The sequence below is a fragment of the Molothrus ater genome, chromosome 10, assembly GCF_012460135.2.
Source record: "Molothrus ater isolate BHLD 08-10-18 breed brown headed cowbird chromosome 10, BPBGC_Mater_1.1, whole genome shotgun sequence".
Lineage (NCBI taxonomy): Eukaryota > Metazoa > Chordata > Aves > Passeriformes > Icteridae > Molothrus > Molothrus ater.
In genome coordinates this window covers 16,328,118-16,344,552 of record NC_050487.2, presented here as the reverse complement: position 1 = coordinate 16,344,552, position 16,435 = coordinate 16,328,118, and the positions used below count along the sequence as shown (strand labels likewise).

Genomic DNA, 16,435 nt, shown 5'->3' with positions numbered 1-16,435 from the left:
CTTAAATGCAAAGTTTTTAATCACAGTCTTGAAGTTCAGCTGCTACTAACCAGCTTCTCATCTTATTACTGTACTTGCTCATGCCTCTTGTTCACATCCACATCGGCATTAGTTTAAAGATTTAGACAGTGTTATGCCACCATTCCTTCTATCTCTACAGAAAGAAACTTGAAATACTTATATGAATTGGTTCAAGCCTTGAAGCAGGTTCTGTTACAATTCCTGTCTGGGTACCCTGAAATAAGTTTGGAACATTGCATTTGATGATCTGTGTTAGCTGGGAGGGAAAATGTGGCCTACTTGTGATTGCCACCTTAAAATGTCCTGACTCATATCTGGAAATTTAGCTCTTGCAAAAAAAAGGGCACTTCTACTGCACTGATTCATCTGTAGGTGTTACTGCCACAGAAAATATCATCTCAGCTGTGCCAATAGTAAAACTTGCCATAGAACTGCACCTGAAGGATGCCTGTAGGCAGAGCAATGACAGATGCAGGTCCATTCAGTAGGATGAACAAGTGTCTAAAGAAAAGGAAAAACTCTGATGACATCTAGAGAAGGTCTAATCTGAGACTCATAAGCTTCCCCAAAAACTTCTGAGAATTTGGGTCACTTTTCTCCACCCAGAGACAGGAAAAAGCATGTCTTTTAACTGCTCACATGACAGCCTGGAAATAGGAGCAGTGTTCAGCAAGATATAATTACATGGTTGTACATCCTGCAGATGACAAGCACAATGTCATATACTCCTGGCACATTTGTAGCCTGCGACTTCATTCCTGAAGAGTTTCTACAACGCTCCCTCCTTTCCCACCCAAGGAATGACAAACAGAACGATGGCATTTTCCACTTACTCTGTCTACTCCTTGTAGATCCTGAAGAGCTTGGATGGCTTGATTGTTGGGGTCCAGACTGAGAGAACTGGGGGGCAATGGTTGGGACCTTTCCCTTCCTGGGGCTGCTGCTCTGCCCATCAGGAGTGCGCGGGATCTTGGGTTTGCTGGTGAAGGCCAGGGCAAAGTCACTGGAGGAGGAGAGGGAAAGGGTCAGCAATGCATGGAGAAACACATCTGCATAGTGAGGCTGCAACCAAGTGAAACCTGCAGTACGTGCTGGGACAGCCTGGCAGGTGCTCAAACCTCAGGGAGGCTGCAAATGGAAAGGAACATGGCACCACAGGCACTGCCTGGGCCGTGTGCTCACTGCACAGCCTCCAGCCTGGCTCTTGACCTGTCCATCCCACCCAAACCTCACTCTGCACAACAGGAGTGAACATGGGCACTTAAGTTCCCTGCAAACCATGAACTGAGCTTTAGCTTGTTTTGTGTTGTATTTATCACATCCAGTGACTCGTTCTGGGGTGCAAAAAATACACAGATATGCTACAGCACAGGCACACATCCTTTTAGGGCACAGACACCAGGATTTCTTCCAGGTACAGGTCAGTCTTGGCAGACATAGGCAGCCTCCCTGGCTCCTGTCTGAGATAAGATTTGTAGAACGCCCTGAAGGCTTTGTCAAGAGAGCAAAAAGCTGTGATGGCATCTCTAAAATAAATTCCCCAAACACACAGGTTCCTTGCTCACACTGAGAACATAAAGCAGGTGCTGCTATTTCACAGCCTGCAAAAATACCATTCTTTAAAATTTAGTCAATAACTGTTTGAGGATACACTGCCCTTCCTTGTCCCCAGCAAATAAATATACCTTTTCACAGTTAAAAAAATGGAGGCTACCAGGAAATAGCAAGTCTCTAAAATAATTCTGAATCTAAATTAATGTTTGCACTAGTGAGTCGATTTTCTCTTAAAAGGAGAAAAGGTTAAACTAAAGTAACAGCTACATGAAAACTTCATCATATTTAAAAAGGGAAATAAAAGAGCCAAAGGCAGGACATCGAAAGGTGCCGTCTAAAAACCGGGGATTCAAAATATAAAGTCCCCGTGTTATTAGCTCCATCAAAAGAACCCTTTGTGACCATCAGGAGGGGCGATTAGGGGGATTTTCAAGATATTTGATCTCCCCTCCGCCCCTGGGAATGCTGCTGAGTCAGTACTGATTAGCCCTTCCGTAGCCCTGCTTCACCTTGCAGGGAGATTTGAGCAAGTGTTCCTTTTGTATTTTAAATAGCATTACTGTCTGTATTTCGCATATGTATATGCTAACTGTTGAGGGCAGAGACGTGCTAACTGCTCTGCTAAGAACCATCTCTGCAGCCCTCTACCTATGACTATTACAAGTGTTAATACTTGTCTTAGCTTCAAAGGAGGACGTGGCAGATGGCAGCAGAAACAGATTGGCAAAACAACCAAAAAATAAGACTGGCTAGATAAAACCTCAAGGCGTGGACCACGGAGATCTTTAAATATCTTTAGCTCCATATAGCACTGTCATTGTTACTGCTTATTTTGTCATTTAACTCAGTCTGACCTGCATCAGTTGGAACAATAATTTGTTCCTGTGGAAATAAAACAGCTGCAGCAGAAATGTCACTACTAAGGTCTCATTCTTCTCTCCAATTGATTTTGCATCTTTTCACTCAACTCTGTGCAGTTAAGTTCCCAATTTACTCTGCTAAGGAAGAGGGGAAAGAGAAGTGACCACTTCCACAGCCCAACTCAGCCCTCCTTTTCTCATACATACCTCTCCTAGGAAGGTCTTGGTATTTGCCAAACAGGTATTTGCCTCCAGGAAGGAGGCAATTCTTACAGTGGACAAAACTATGAGCAAAGACGTGATTTATTAGTCCTGTTTGTTTTGCAAACAAATTATAGTCTGCGTCCAGGAGTGAAAGAATGAAAAGGCAGGTCTAGTTGCAGGCATTGCAACACCAACATATTAACAAAAGACCCTTGACACAGAAAACCCTGTGCTCTCTTCGACTGAGAACGGCTGCATTCCTGTATCTGTAACTCAAGGCTGCGTTTGGAAATCCAAATTACTGCATGCATGCTGAGGAAACACAGGATGAAAAGATATGATCTTCCTCTGCAGGATACTGCACCTGTGCCTTCACTTCTATAAATCCTATCCTAAGATTTAGACATATGTTTGTGAACAAATATTAAAAATTACTGGGAACACACCTTTTAATAATAGGTTATGTAGAGAAGCAAAGCATCTCACTAAGGTGGGGGACAAGATGCTACCAATTTTACTTGCTTCCTGGAAGCAAAGCCTGAAAAATAATATCCCTATCTCCACCACAAAGCAAACAACTTGGTGATAAATTTGTATGGTCTGTTATTCTATGCATTTCTATTATGTGCTTAGCTACTGTTACAAGAGACAACAGAAACAAAACCAGTAATGCTGGCCCAGAGGTGTGACTCCTAATCACTTCAGCTGAAACCAGTGACAGTTTGTTGACAATGTATAATTGCTCAGATCTCCCCATGGAAACAGTACAACTGGGGAGAAAAACCCAACCAAACAACCAGAGCCACACCAGCCCCCCAAAAACCCCCAAACCACACACTGGCATCTGTAGGCATGAAGGCAACAAAGTTCTAGACACAGAATCTTTCTGAAGTGCTAGAGCTGTAATTGACACAAATAACCAAGCACCTCTGAAAAATCAGGTGCATAAAGAGTTGTAAAAGCTTTCCTTTAACACATCTCCACCCATTCTGTGTTTTAGTTCTGGAACATATTTGCTTTTAAAATTTGTCTACACTGTTTTAAAACCTGGCCCAATCTAATTAGCTATAGGAAAAAGCTGTTAATGTCTGAAAGACAAATGCAGACTCTGAAAACTTTGGTAGACTTTAGTCCAATTGCTAATTAATTCCTTGTTCTCATCCAAGATATAACATCACAGTTGTACACGTGATGGCAGACTTTAGTCCAATTGCTAATTAATTCTTTGCTCTCATCCAAGATGTAACATCACACTTGTACACGTCACAAAGGCTTCACAGAGGGCCTAAGGTGAACACAATAAGTAGGATAAGGAGAGCAAGACCTTTAATTTTACAGGAATGATTTCAAGGAAGAGTTGAAACCCATTGCTGGGTGATCTCATAACTTTGCCTCCTTTGCTATACCCATCTAGTGGATAAATGAAGGACTCTGGTGAGCAGTGCTAGCAACTCAGCATGTTTAAGCACTCTTAACCCACTTAAATGCTTCATTTTTCTTCCTTCTGCATGTTAATTCCTGTTCCCACAGTCTTACCTATTTCTTTACTAATAAATGATTTTCATGGACTACTGTTGAGTCATATAAGGAAGCAATCAGGAAGTTTTATTTTCAGAAGGCTGCATTGAGCATACATGTGAAGTTCATTAATAATGTCTTGCTTGAGACTTCTCTCATTCTGAACCAGATGCTTAGAAATTGAGCAGCTGCCTCTGGCACAGCAAAGGGTATTTTGTTTGGCAAGCACAACCACAGCTGTCTCAGGCCAGACTACATCACACATCAAGTAACTTCACAGATCTCTTTACAGCAGCATGGAATTAGCTGGTAAATCCTGTCAGACTTCTCTCACAATTTTAGGTATTCTCTGATAGATCATACCTGTGTGATTGACCATTTACTCTGTCCTCAGTGAAGTCAGCAGATTGAGAAGATAAGGTATCACCAGCTGGGATGTGTTGGTCCATTCTATGGCCTGATGCAAATACTTCAGATGACTTCATTTCAACTGCTGCTTAAAAAAGAAACACAGTTCAGTGAGGAGTTGTCTCCTTACAGTTTTATTAGAAATACAATCAAGTCACAACTCCTGCTGTATGAAGGGAACCTTGAGGTTTTGGCAGGCTACTGAGTTTGTGTGGCAGAGTGTATTAGGGCTCATCACCTGAGCAAAACAGCTCTAAGTGTGGTAATTTAAGCCCTCTGCAGTTGGAAAATAAAACTGGCTACACTGTGCACTTGCAATGGGATAGGACCATGCAGACCTGCAGCTAACACACATCAGCTACACCCAATATCTCATTAAAGCCACAGGAACACAACCCCTTGTAGTTGTTGTACATGTCCACAGTAACAGGGCTACTGCAGACAAAAAGAAGTGTTTTACACTTATGTTAGACTCAATTTCTGCCCTACACTAATGGGGAAGTGAAGGGCACTCAGTTTGCTTAGAACCACAAGGCTACCAAGATGTGCAAGTTCAGTGAAAGTTTAGGGAAAATCCCTAGCTCCATTCCTGCCATGCTCAGGACAGGCTGCTGTCCTGGTTTGTTCTCTCATGCTGATAAGAATGCAGATCAGGTCACTCTCAGACAGGCATTTTGCTGCCCAGCACATGTTCTGTCTGGCATTCAACATAGTAAGTGTAGGAAGATGACCAGGGCTCATCTTTGGTCCACAAGTTTTCTGCCCACAGGAGACAAAAGAGTGCAAGAATTACTGATTCTTTACCAAAGGATAAAGGGGGAGAGGATGGACCCAGACAAAATCAGACCAATTCAAGAACAACCAAATATTTCCAGGAGGACATTAAAGAACAATGCTCATTTTTGGTAAACAAAAGAGGATCAAGGTTCCTTGAGGCTAAACTTAGACTCCTTGAGATAGCCCCTTGAGGAGGCTAATTGTTCACATGAAGCTTTTATTCTGTTTTTTTCACTCATTGTCTCTTACTATTCATTTCGTGACTTGGCTGCATGAAACTCTGAATCCCAAGGTACTCATGTGATGCTGGGAAACAAATATTCTGAAATAAGGCTCCTGGTACTGCAGAATGACCATCAGACCAAGATCAGAAGTCAATAAACAGCATATTTATTACAGAGCAGAGATGTTTGGCAGAGTATCATGAAAGCCTCTAGAAGCAGTACCATTATTTTTACACATTTCTGTTCCCTGCTGTATCTTAGAAGGCAACAGAAGAGAAAGGGCTTATTTTCCATTGTCTTAAAGTAAAGCCTTTTTAATTTAAATATTACAATCCCCAATGCCTTTTGGAAACATGGAGATGTTCAAAGACCCAGCTCAATTATCATCCTGCAGGATAAAGTCCTGTCACTGACATAACAACCAGGGGCTACAGCAGTGCAGTCTCTCTTTTCTCTTCTTTTTTCCTTCCACCTCATTTCTAAATCTCAAAAGATAAGAAAGACAAGCACATATGTCACTGCTACTTGGAAAAACCCAAAACAAACCTCAGGCCATCTTTCAAGTAGCTCAGTGTTATTTTATAGCCTGGATTAATGCTAGGAAAAATTTCCTCTGTTACAGACAAAAATTATTTGTGTTTTTACATCTATAATGTATATATAATGTATAATGTATATTCTGACCTCAAAGATTTTTCTACAGGAAAATAATATAATCTAGTAGTCTTACTAGTATCCATCTGCATATAATTTTGACTGAAAGCAGCTAATAGAATGTTTTAAACAGAGGCTACAAGCAAAGTTCTGACAAAATGAAACATTTAAGCTGGCAGAAATATCTTCAGCATGAACACTTTAAATCAATATTCATCAAAAACTAACAACATTTGCTTTGCTGATTGACTCAGGCTGCCTGTATAAACCTCTCACAAATCTCTACAAAACAAACTATCAGACAGCATCAGTAGCATAGCAAAAGTGACAGAGGTGAGTGCATGCATCTCACTGGACAGAGATCAAAATCTGTTCACTTAGGCTCTGGATGGCTGCAAAATGCTTTAGGAACTGCATCCAGTTACACTTTAAAACACCAAATAGGAGCACCCTTGATAACTACTTGGCTTAATTTCCTTTACAAAGCACAGGTATGTAAAAATCCATTCTTTTTTTCCTACTCTGCAGGAACACTGCCAAGTCAGTATGCTTTTACTTGGTTTACAACCTTTGCTGGTGTGAGTTGCTGACCAAGGGCAGCCAAACCCCCTGAGCTGTACTCAAGGTGTTACTGTGCACAGAGAGGCTGAGAACAGCAGCTCCCATTGCTGCACAACAGCAAGAACCCAAGTGCCCATCGTGGACAGGAGCTTCTCCTGCTCCTGTCCTCCTCTCTTTCAGCATGTTACATTTATCAGCTCTGGGCATTACGCAAGTGAATTCCTGTCTGCAAGACCTCGGTTACTTTTCTCAGAATCCTTTTCATTTCCTTTAGGAAATTTAAAAAAATAGAAGAGAAAGTAAAAAGTATGCTATTCCTTTACTGCTTCAAAGCATATTTTTCAGAAAAGAAAAGGCACACTTTGTCTGAACTTATTAATTATTCTGTCCCGGATATGCTGCAAGATCCTTTATCTGTGATTGCTGAGCAAATTGCCTTAGATCTGCAATTGCAAATGTTAATGAATCCCTGCAGGAAGGTTGAAATTCCAACATCCAAAGTTGCAGAATCTCATGGATATCAGAAGTTTATAACCTTTTAAATTCCATCACATGTTTCTGAGCTCTCAGGCCTAGCTGAGTTTGCATTAATTTCAGCTGAAGCTGCAAGGGCAGAATCTTTAGCAGCATCACCCACAATGCAGCCACACAGCACCAGGCTGCCCATCCTCCACAGCCCTGGATGGTCTGAATGCAGTTGCAAATCTCAGCAGATAACTGCAGCTGCCTTCAGCTCTAACACTGAGATCCAGCCAACAGAGCCTGCAGGTGCCAGCAGACAGTGATTCATTTAGATCCAAACAAGGGATATTTGATCAAGCAAGGGCCTTTGCCCATTGGGAAGTGCACTGCCTCTGGCTGCAGCTCCTTTCCTGGGCAGGGGACACTGCAGAGAATCCTTCACACAGTGGAAGCCCTGGGTCTGATGCTTGGCACTCCCACAGGAAGCAAGATGGAGCGAGGCAAGTGAGACCATTGGTGTCTGCTGGCCACACGTTCCCTTCTGTGGCCACTCAGCTGGAGCTGGAGCCTGCTGGGTGCCCCAAGGCCCTGCAGACTGACCCAGGCTCTATAAAGAGAGGGCCATTGCCACACTACACTAAAAGAATCCCCAATCTACAACACATAGTCCAGGCCCCCCACACCTGCCCCAGCCAAGGAAGACGTCAGCAATTAAGAACAGCACCCACAGGCCATCCTTACATGAGGGGGAAATGCAGAAGTCAGAAATGCTGGACTGTCTCCCACCACAAGTGGAGGAGGAACCACTTGCTGGAGACTGCAGCTTCTCATCCCTCTCGTGACAGGAACTGGAACCGTTTTCTGGCCTGGAGGAGAAAGGAGAATGCAAGGTGAAATAATAAGTACAATATAAAAAGTTTAATCAGAGTAAATTCTAATTTCTTCTAATTGCCTGTAATGACATAGTACACACTGAAGTTATTTTAAATTTCATATTGCAAACCAGTATTAAGGATGTAATTAAACTGTTTGACTGTAGCTCTCCCAAACCAGCTGACATCAAACATATTTGAAATTAATATTTTTTCCTACTGCAATAAAAGAGCTGAGGAAAGGAAACCATAACTCCAGTCTGCAGTCTGAAAACCATAACTGCAGTCTGAAGACCCAAAATACCATCATGACACTTAAAGAAAAAGACAGTAGAAATGGGCCTGAGAGATCTTCAATACTTAGCTTTTTCAAGGGTTTAAGATTTGCTTCTGAATGTTCCAAGGATTTCACTTTAAAGAGCAATATGCAACACTGACTTAAAACAAATAAAACTCTTGATTTCACAAGTGAAAGGGATCAGTGGGAAACTGAAGCAGCTGAAGGACAGAACAGAGACACAATTGCTTACTAGTAAGCAATAAAACACAGCACAAATGAGAGGGTGTGAAAAGTGTGTGAAAAGAAGAAAGAAGTTGGCAGACATGGAAAGTTTCCCTGCCCAATATCAGGTTAAGGTAACTAAACCACATATTTAGTAAAAAGGATGCAGTCCAAGGAGGCAGTTAATGATTTCACAGCTAAATTTCACAGCTATTTCCTTCAGTTTCTAAGGAAATAGCTAGCAGAATATTAAGTAGTTCAGGCCCCCTTGAGTGATCTCAGCCAGCGAGTCTTTAAAGAAGGAGGGAAAAATGAAAAAAAGAAAAAGAAGGCAGCTTTCCAGTATTTCCTGACTCCTTCAGCTCCATACAGCAAGAGCTTGTCCATACAGAGATCCCATGACAATTCATCTGAAGTAACTAGAGCCTTGTCTGCACTGGGAAGTCATAGAAAAATTAGCATGAAATGGCTGCTTCATGTGCAGTGGCTATTCTGCATTAATTTTCTGTGTGAATACTTCTATTCAGCACTAAAGATCTTCACCCCCCTCCATTTTGGAGGTATGAACCAACAACTCAAAGAGACACGTTATAGTATCTCCTCAACTGCTTCCTCTTTCATGATGTTTTTAAATGGAATATATTACATTGAGTCTCACATGAAGAACTTCAAACAAGTTATATTCACTTCAATTTTGAATGGCAGTATTTACAAAAATTTTTAATGCAGTTTAACCACTCTGCTGAATACGAGACTCCAGATAATTCAGATGAACTGTCCTGGATTGTATCTGGTAGACAAGCTGTATCCAGGGCAAAAGTATCTAACATTTTTCATAAGATTTCACATGATACAAGCCACTTAAATTATTTAAACTACAAAATACATCCAGTTCAGATATTGCTTTCAAATTAAGGCAGCTAAGTTTTATTGTCTTCCCCCTGCAATAATTTCCAATTGAGTATTTCCTTATTTTAGTAAATGAATTTGTACTAAAATTAGAACAGCATAAAAACCATCAAAGCTTGTCCTTTTTTGCTGCTGTCCTTTTTTGTAGTTCGAGGATGTCTTCATCTACTCACTGCAGTTTCCTGCACACAAATTAGTTAGGTACAAAGGACAAACTTCTCATTCAGGGTGGTAGTGATTGTTTCCTGCTTAAAACATGGAAGCATCAAACACTCATAGTATTTCTACCATTTGGGCAGAGCAGGAGGGAAATTAATTTTCACATATTTTCACAGTGTTGGATTTCTGCTGTTTATATTTCTCCTCTGTAGTTTGCATAGTGAGGCAATCTGTAAAGGCTGCTTCACACCATCAAACTAACACTTCTCTTAGACCAAGAGCTACCAGAACCAGCATGATAGAAATGTGGTTTTAATTTGTATCCAGCAGTTACCTGCAGCCGTCCTTGCAGAGGCACAAGCTGCACAACTGAGAGGATTCAAGTTGTGCCAAATACAAGACTCGAGTCACTCCAGGATCCTGGGACATTAAGTTAACACCCTGCCTGGGTAGATGGTGCTAAAGAGAGGCAGCAATCACTTCCAGAGATCATTTCTGATGCAAAAATTGCAGTGCAGTACATGATACAGGGAAATAAAAGGCACTCCCGTGGGTTTGACACAAGTTTTTTGACTTCCCAAAGGGAAGTCAGTTCATTTTCACAAGCTTGGTTTTATCTCCACTTACAAAGCAAGAATGTAAAGCTTAGACACTCCAGTGATAATGATGATTTATTCCTGAAAATATACTTTCTAAATAGGCTGTAAGGCTGCCAGTCAGGGACTGAAATGGTTCATGCCTTAAACATTGTTAGGAAGGAGTTTTGCCCTATAGCAAAAACAGTTTAAAGAAGCTACAACCACAGAAGCCCCCCCTCCTTGAAGATGCCTGGCTGGAACTTTGAACTGTGAGTTAAGCCACCTAGATAAGATAAAGATACGTTCAATCATCTCAGATCTAGGGATAAGCAAACAAGGCTGAGAGCAAGGAATGCATTCACAAGAAAGCCAAATGCAGCAGAGAATCATCCCTGGCTGGGTTTAGGGTGAGGAAGACCACAGCCCACAGAGGCCAGGTTTACACAGACTCCACTGAAATGAGGAGGGTGGTGGTTTTGGGTGTAGCCTCTGGTCAGAGGCACTGAACACCCTCCTCCCTTACACAGACTGGCCCAGCTGTGTAACCCCCCAACCCCACAGGCCACATCCACGGGACACTGATGTGGGAGGCAGCTGAGGGGGTGTCATAATCCACCCAAGACCCCCAAAGCATTCCTCAGACTCATTCCTAAGGCCTTACACCACAGGACTGCACGTGAGGCAAAGTGATGCAACAGCCACAGAGCCTGCTGCAAGAAACTGAGTCAAAGTGCCCCCCCAGGGGAGGTACCTGGGCATTCCCACCTGGCCTGGCCATGTCCTCATCCATTGCATTCCAAGCTTTTTGGGGCACCCTCAGGACCAAGAAGACCAGAGCTGGAGAGGATCAACAGAACATCCTTGGGATCCATGGAGTGGTGAGACTTTCTTTAATCTGTCACTCTCTTTCTGTACTCCCACCTCTTTTCTGTTTCTTTCTCTTCCTTCTTCTCCCTCTCTCTCTTATATTTATTATCAAATTAAATGCACAATATTGACTTTGGCCTATGGTCTCATTAGCACATTAATTTGGGCAGAGGAATTTCTAGTAACTTTAAAGACTGGACTGTAACAGTGCCCTAGCAGCCAATTCCACAGAATCAGTCCAGGTCTCCAAGCCCACCATGGGTAAAAGTGGGGAAGTGGGACCTTGAACTCTAACACTAACCCCACAGTAAAGTGGCAATGTATATTTAGGCATAGATAACCAGTATATGTATATTTAGGCATAGATTAACCAGTCTAGATTTTTAAGGCCTGCAGTTCTTTTGGAGAACTGCATGACAATTATTAGGTAATCACTATTTTACAAACATATTAATTAATTGCGGCTTTCTTCTGACACACAAACACACATATTTCATATATATGGGGAGAGGCCTTGCAAAAACTGTGGATGTTGTGATGGTGCAAAATGTTGGCCACTGTAAGAAAGGACACAAAGTCAGAACTCCAAATCCACATTTAGGCTATACCAGGCAGACAAAGTAGGGCCATGCTCAAAACTGCCATTTTATCCAGGCCAGCACTCAGAATAAAAATTAAGATTTTAAGACAAATTCTGCCATGGGATAGCCAAAAATTCTTCTGCTTTGGAAGTGTGTGTTTCCTTCATCTTGCTTTCTAAAAAAATAAATGTCTTCTGGGGTTTTGTCTACGCCCAGTTCTGGTATATTACACTTGTCTGTTTCAAGGCCCTGGTAACCTAAAACATATAATCCCATGAGAATGGTACACCTGCCAAAAAGGTATGTTTGGATGACTCAGGAGGGCTCACAATCAGGTCCCCTGCTTGTAGGAATGCGAGGCAGTGGGAGGCAAGATAAAGCTGTGACCACTCCTTGTCCAAAACAACAGACCTCACTCAGAGTCACCTACACCTGTGCAACTACATCAGTCCTCACTGTCTTCTGTACCCATTTTCCACACTAAAATGAGGAGGAAAAGTACTTTAGGAAATAGAAAATACGAACAGAAAAGCAAAGAGTGGCAGAGAGACAATGTGGGACAATCTTCAGGACTGATGTGTTCGAAGAGCCACCTGTAATTTCATTACATTGCTGTGTTTCAGGTTACCCACTCATTTGAACATATTTACCTATACCAATCCTGTGAGTCTTGAGTACTCTCATCATACTTTGTTAGTCTTGTAGTGTCTCAGATTAAGTATCCACAGAAATAAAAACATTAAATCCTCACAATAAACATGCCTGTATCATAGCTACCTGGACTTGATCAAATCCAAAACTATGCAACTGAAAGTTAAAAAATTTTAAATTTGGGATCTCATTTGTATTTTACTTCCTCAGTCAGGACCGTGAACAGGACAAATCTCATCTCAGAAATTAAGATATACTTGTTCTAACAGAAGACAAAGAATATTCAAGGTGCTCTACATGGTAAGACTCCTTTATTCCATTTACAATAAACCTTCTACTCTGACCCTAATCACACCAAGAGCAAAGTGCTATACACACTTCTGACAGAAAATGTGTTTCTTCCAAAGCAGGGAAACACAACATAACAAGATTTTTATCCTATCCATTTTCTTTTTCATCTGTCCTCTAGCCAACCTCCCCAGAGCAAATACACTTTGTTGCTTGTGAAGTGGAAGATCCCAGGCATTGTAGATGTTTGGTGCAACTTTCCAATGGAATATTTTACAGAAGATGCAAGAACATGTGGGATATAATGCAAATTTAAATCAACCTGATCAGTATATATTCATTGAACTATTTTGAGAATGTGACCTCAGCCAGTGGACCTTTCTCTGCCTGCAATGTTTTGCTCCCTTTTTTGAAATTACCCACTGAGTGACAATGGCAATGCACTTTTAGGTAGAGAAGGTTTAGCTATTAGGCATTGTTATGGGCTTCTTTTCATTGTTGTTATGCTTTTTAAAAGAGCTTAAAAAACCCAACTTGGTCTCATTTGTTTGGACTTACATTAGATATGCAGTTCTGTGATAACCTGGTGTCACAGGTCTCTGGAGTGGCTCATCTATACTCTGATGGACACCAGCAAATTGCTTCTTCTTAGTCTTTGGAGTGTGAGTCATTATCTGATATACAGAAAACGAAGAAAAAAATAATGCAGTGGAACAACAGGTATTTGAAGCCATAGAGAAAATTCTTTAGAAACATTGCAGCAGAAACTTAATTGCATTCTGGTGTCACTGCATAAAACTTCCTGGAATCACTGAAAGCTCTTTCACAACAGCTTCTCTCAGGTCACTTTTCCATTGTCAGACTCTTGAATCCAGAAGGTGCACATTTATAATAGAATGGGTTGAGTTGGAAAGGTTCATAAAGACCATCCAGTTACAACCCCCTTGCCATGGGACACCTTTCACTACATCAGGTTGCTCAAAGCTTCATCCAACCTGGCCTCAAACACTTCCAGGGATGGGGCTGCCACAGCTTCTCTGGGCAACCAATGCCAGAGCCTCACCATCCTCACAGGGAAGAATTTTTTCCTTGTATCTAATCTAACCTACTCTCTTTCAGTTTGAAGCCATTCCCCCTTGTCCTATCACTACATGTTCTCGTGAAAAAGCTCCTCTCCAGCTTTCTTGTAGACTCTTTTAGGACTGAAAGCCCACAATAAGATCCCTGAGCCTTCTCTTCTCCAGGTTGAATAACGCCACTCCCTAAGCCTGTTTTCACAGGAGAGGTGCTCCAACCCTGTGAATATCTCAAATTAGTCACAGCACACTAAATGGCATTCATACAAACTTTATGCTTTTTTACTTAATAGCTTTTTGCTGCTTGAAGTAAGGCGGACAATACTTGATGCGGCACAACGCCTGCAGGAGCAGTTGACTTTTCAACTTTTCTTTTTTCTAAAATAATTTCAGACCAGCAGAATGTTCCAGTTATTAACCTGCTCAGTACTTTGCTTTGTGTGCTCAGAGTCACTGGTGTAGCACTAGAACCCTAAGGCTGCCTGTAGCTTATTATTAAGCCACAGCCTGACCACCCCCTGTGAAAGGGTAGCTCCTTTCTCACACTGGTTCTGCCTCTCCTGAGCAGCAGCTCATACACAGACTGTGAAAGATTCAGACTGCTCTGCAAGTAGCACCTGCCTCTTCAAGCAACAAATTGAATAAAGTGGTGAAACTACTGAAATAAAACACTTATCCCAGGAAATTAATTTGTTTTAAGATTCTAATGAGTGGTACTCACTCCCAAGTACTCCGTTGTTAGCAGCTTCTCTCCTGAAAGCTCCCCCAGCTGTGGCAGCAAAACCTCATCTTTGTCCAGATCAGGCTCCAGGATGTCATTGTCCTCCTGCAAGGCAACAAGAAACTCAGGTGTGTAAGGAAGCTTTAAAGCTGGTAATTAAAAAAAAAACAAAACAAAACAAACAAACAAACAAAAAGCTGGTACTAAAAGCTTGGAATCAGTATTTCAGGATAAAAAGATCATACAAGGAGGGAACAACCCTATGTTGATTTTATTCCACAAACCCAAATATAACCAGCTTAAAGTAAAAACTACCAAGAATTCACTCTCCAGTGCCTATTTCTGGAATAAGTACGTGTGATTCATCTTTCATCGCAGCCCTGCAGCTTCTGCACATTAAAAAAGCCAGGAAATTTTGAAGTTTGAGGGATTCCTCCAGCAAACCAAAACCAGTAGTACAAGGACAAGACAGTATTTTTGCTTGTGTTTTGCTACTAGAAAGAATTCTCTTCTGTCCTGTACACGATATCCTAAGACAGACCCACTCCAGATGAAGAAAATCTTCTTTGCTTTTGAAACCTGTTGTGACAGTAAATGTAAATGACTGTCAAAAACAGTAAATGAGAAAAAGTAAAGGAATCATTCTAAAAAGGTATATTGCATAGTTATGTAGAGAGTCTGGCACAAACTCAATTAAAAACAATGTCCGCTGGACTCTGGTGAACTCCAGAACACAACAAAAATGAAAAGCAGTTTTACTTTTGTGAGATTTAGACTCAGTTTTAAATAATCACAATCAGTTCTTAATTACCTGGAAAGCTGGGTATGTGTGAAAAATAACACAGATGATGGCAAAAGGACAAACACTTGTAGACTAGGCAACAATCATCTGTATCAAGCAAAAAACAGCCCATCACCTCCCACCTCCCACCAAGAAAGCACACTCCAAAGTCCACAATATAGTGTATTTTTATGGGTGGGGGGAAGTTGCAAAGATAAGCTCTATAAATAGGTCTGGGGGATTGTTTTTTTTTACAAGGTCTGTTAATGCAGCCAATCCTGCTCCCTGACATTATTTAACCTGCCAGGTAAACGAGCCTTAAAGTGTCCTCCCTCTGCCTCCTTGTACAAAATAAGGACTTTGCCCATGTGCCATCACTCCACTGCTGAAATAACACAATTGGTGCCTTGTTCCCCACTGCCCCCAGGCTGCAGCAGATGTTGGAAGCCAAGCCTTTTAGGGTAATGGCTGGAAGCCCTGTGATTAAGCCCTTTCTTTTGATGTGCTCTGTGGCTGAAGTGGATTTTCACACGGCAGCTCTCTGATTTTATTGCCAGGTGCTGAGTGACAGCGGATCAGAGGGTGTCTGATAAATCCTCACTGTACAGGCACCTCACACAGCTCCAGCTTGTAACCAAGCTTTGGAATCAGAGCTACAATATCACATATTCACTTTAACAAGCAGCTTTTCAAGATGGTCCAAGTCAAATAAAAAAACAAACGCAAAGATCAAATATTGAAGATAAATTAAGTTAGTATTTAACAGACCAGTCAAGAGAATATTGAGCACCAGGAAATACACACTGTGACTGTGGGTGTCAACACACCCCAGAAGGCTGACATCTCAGGGCTGGGTATGTACTCCAGGAGCTCTACACTAGTTAATTTAAAGCTTACCAGCCAAACACAAAAGCCAATTTATTTCTGAAGAACAGCACACACAGAGACATTTTTTATATGGTTATATGCTCCAGCATTACACTGTACAGAATCTTAAACTTCTGAAATCCCAGAATTTTCCTCTAATAGGCTCAACTGCATCTTAGCCACAGTGTTTAGGAGAAAGTAGCCATTACCACAAGATCTGCTCAAAGCCAGGAGAGAATTCATCAACTCTAAATTAAACACAGATAAAAGCAAAAAAATCCCATGAAAGGTAATAGTAACAGCACTGGGAACATTTGCACGCTCTTGTAAACAATTAAAG

At 41.5% G+C, this 16,435-nt stretch overlaps 1 protein-coding gene across 2 annotated transcripts in view; it reads right to left on the bottom strand.

Annotated features, from left to right (window-relative positions):
* ARMC9 (armadillo repeat containing 9) overlaps positions 1-16,435 on the bottom strand; it is a 59,798-nt gene that overhangs the window by 6,436 nt on the left and 36,927 nt on the right. For both annotated transcript variants that reach the window (XM_036388647.2, XM_036388649.2), the window contains 5 exons: positions 14,448-14,552; positions 13,209-13,324; positions 7,985-8,109; positions 4,521-4,650; positions 855-1,024 (listed from right to left, as the gene is read on the bottom strand). In XM_036388647.2, coding sequence (XP_036244540.1) covers positions 855-1,024; positions 4,521-4,650; positions 7,985-8,109; positions 13,209-13,324; positions 14,448-14,552 — 646 coding nt within the window. The remainder of the gene's footprint in view (positions 1-854; positions 1,025-4,520; positions 4,651-7,984; positions 8,110-13,208; positions 13,325-14,447; positions 14,553-16,435) is intronic.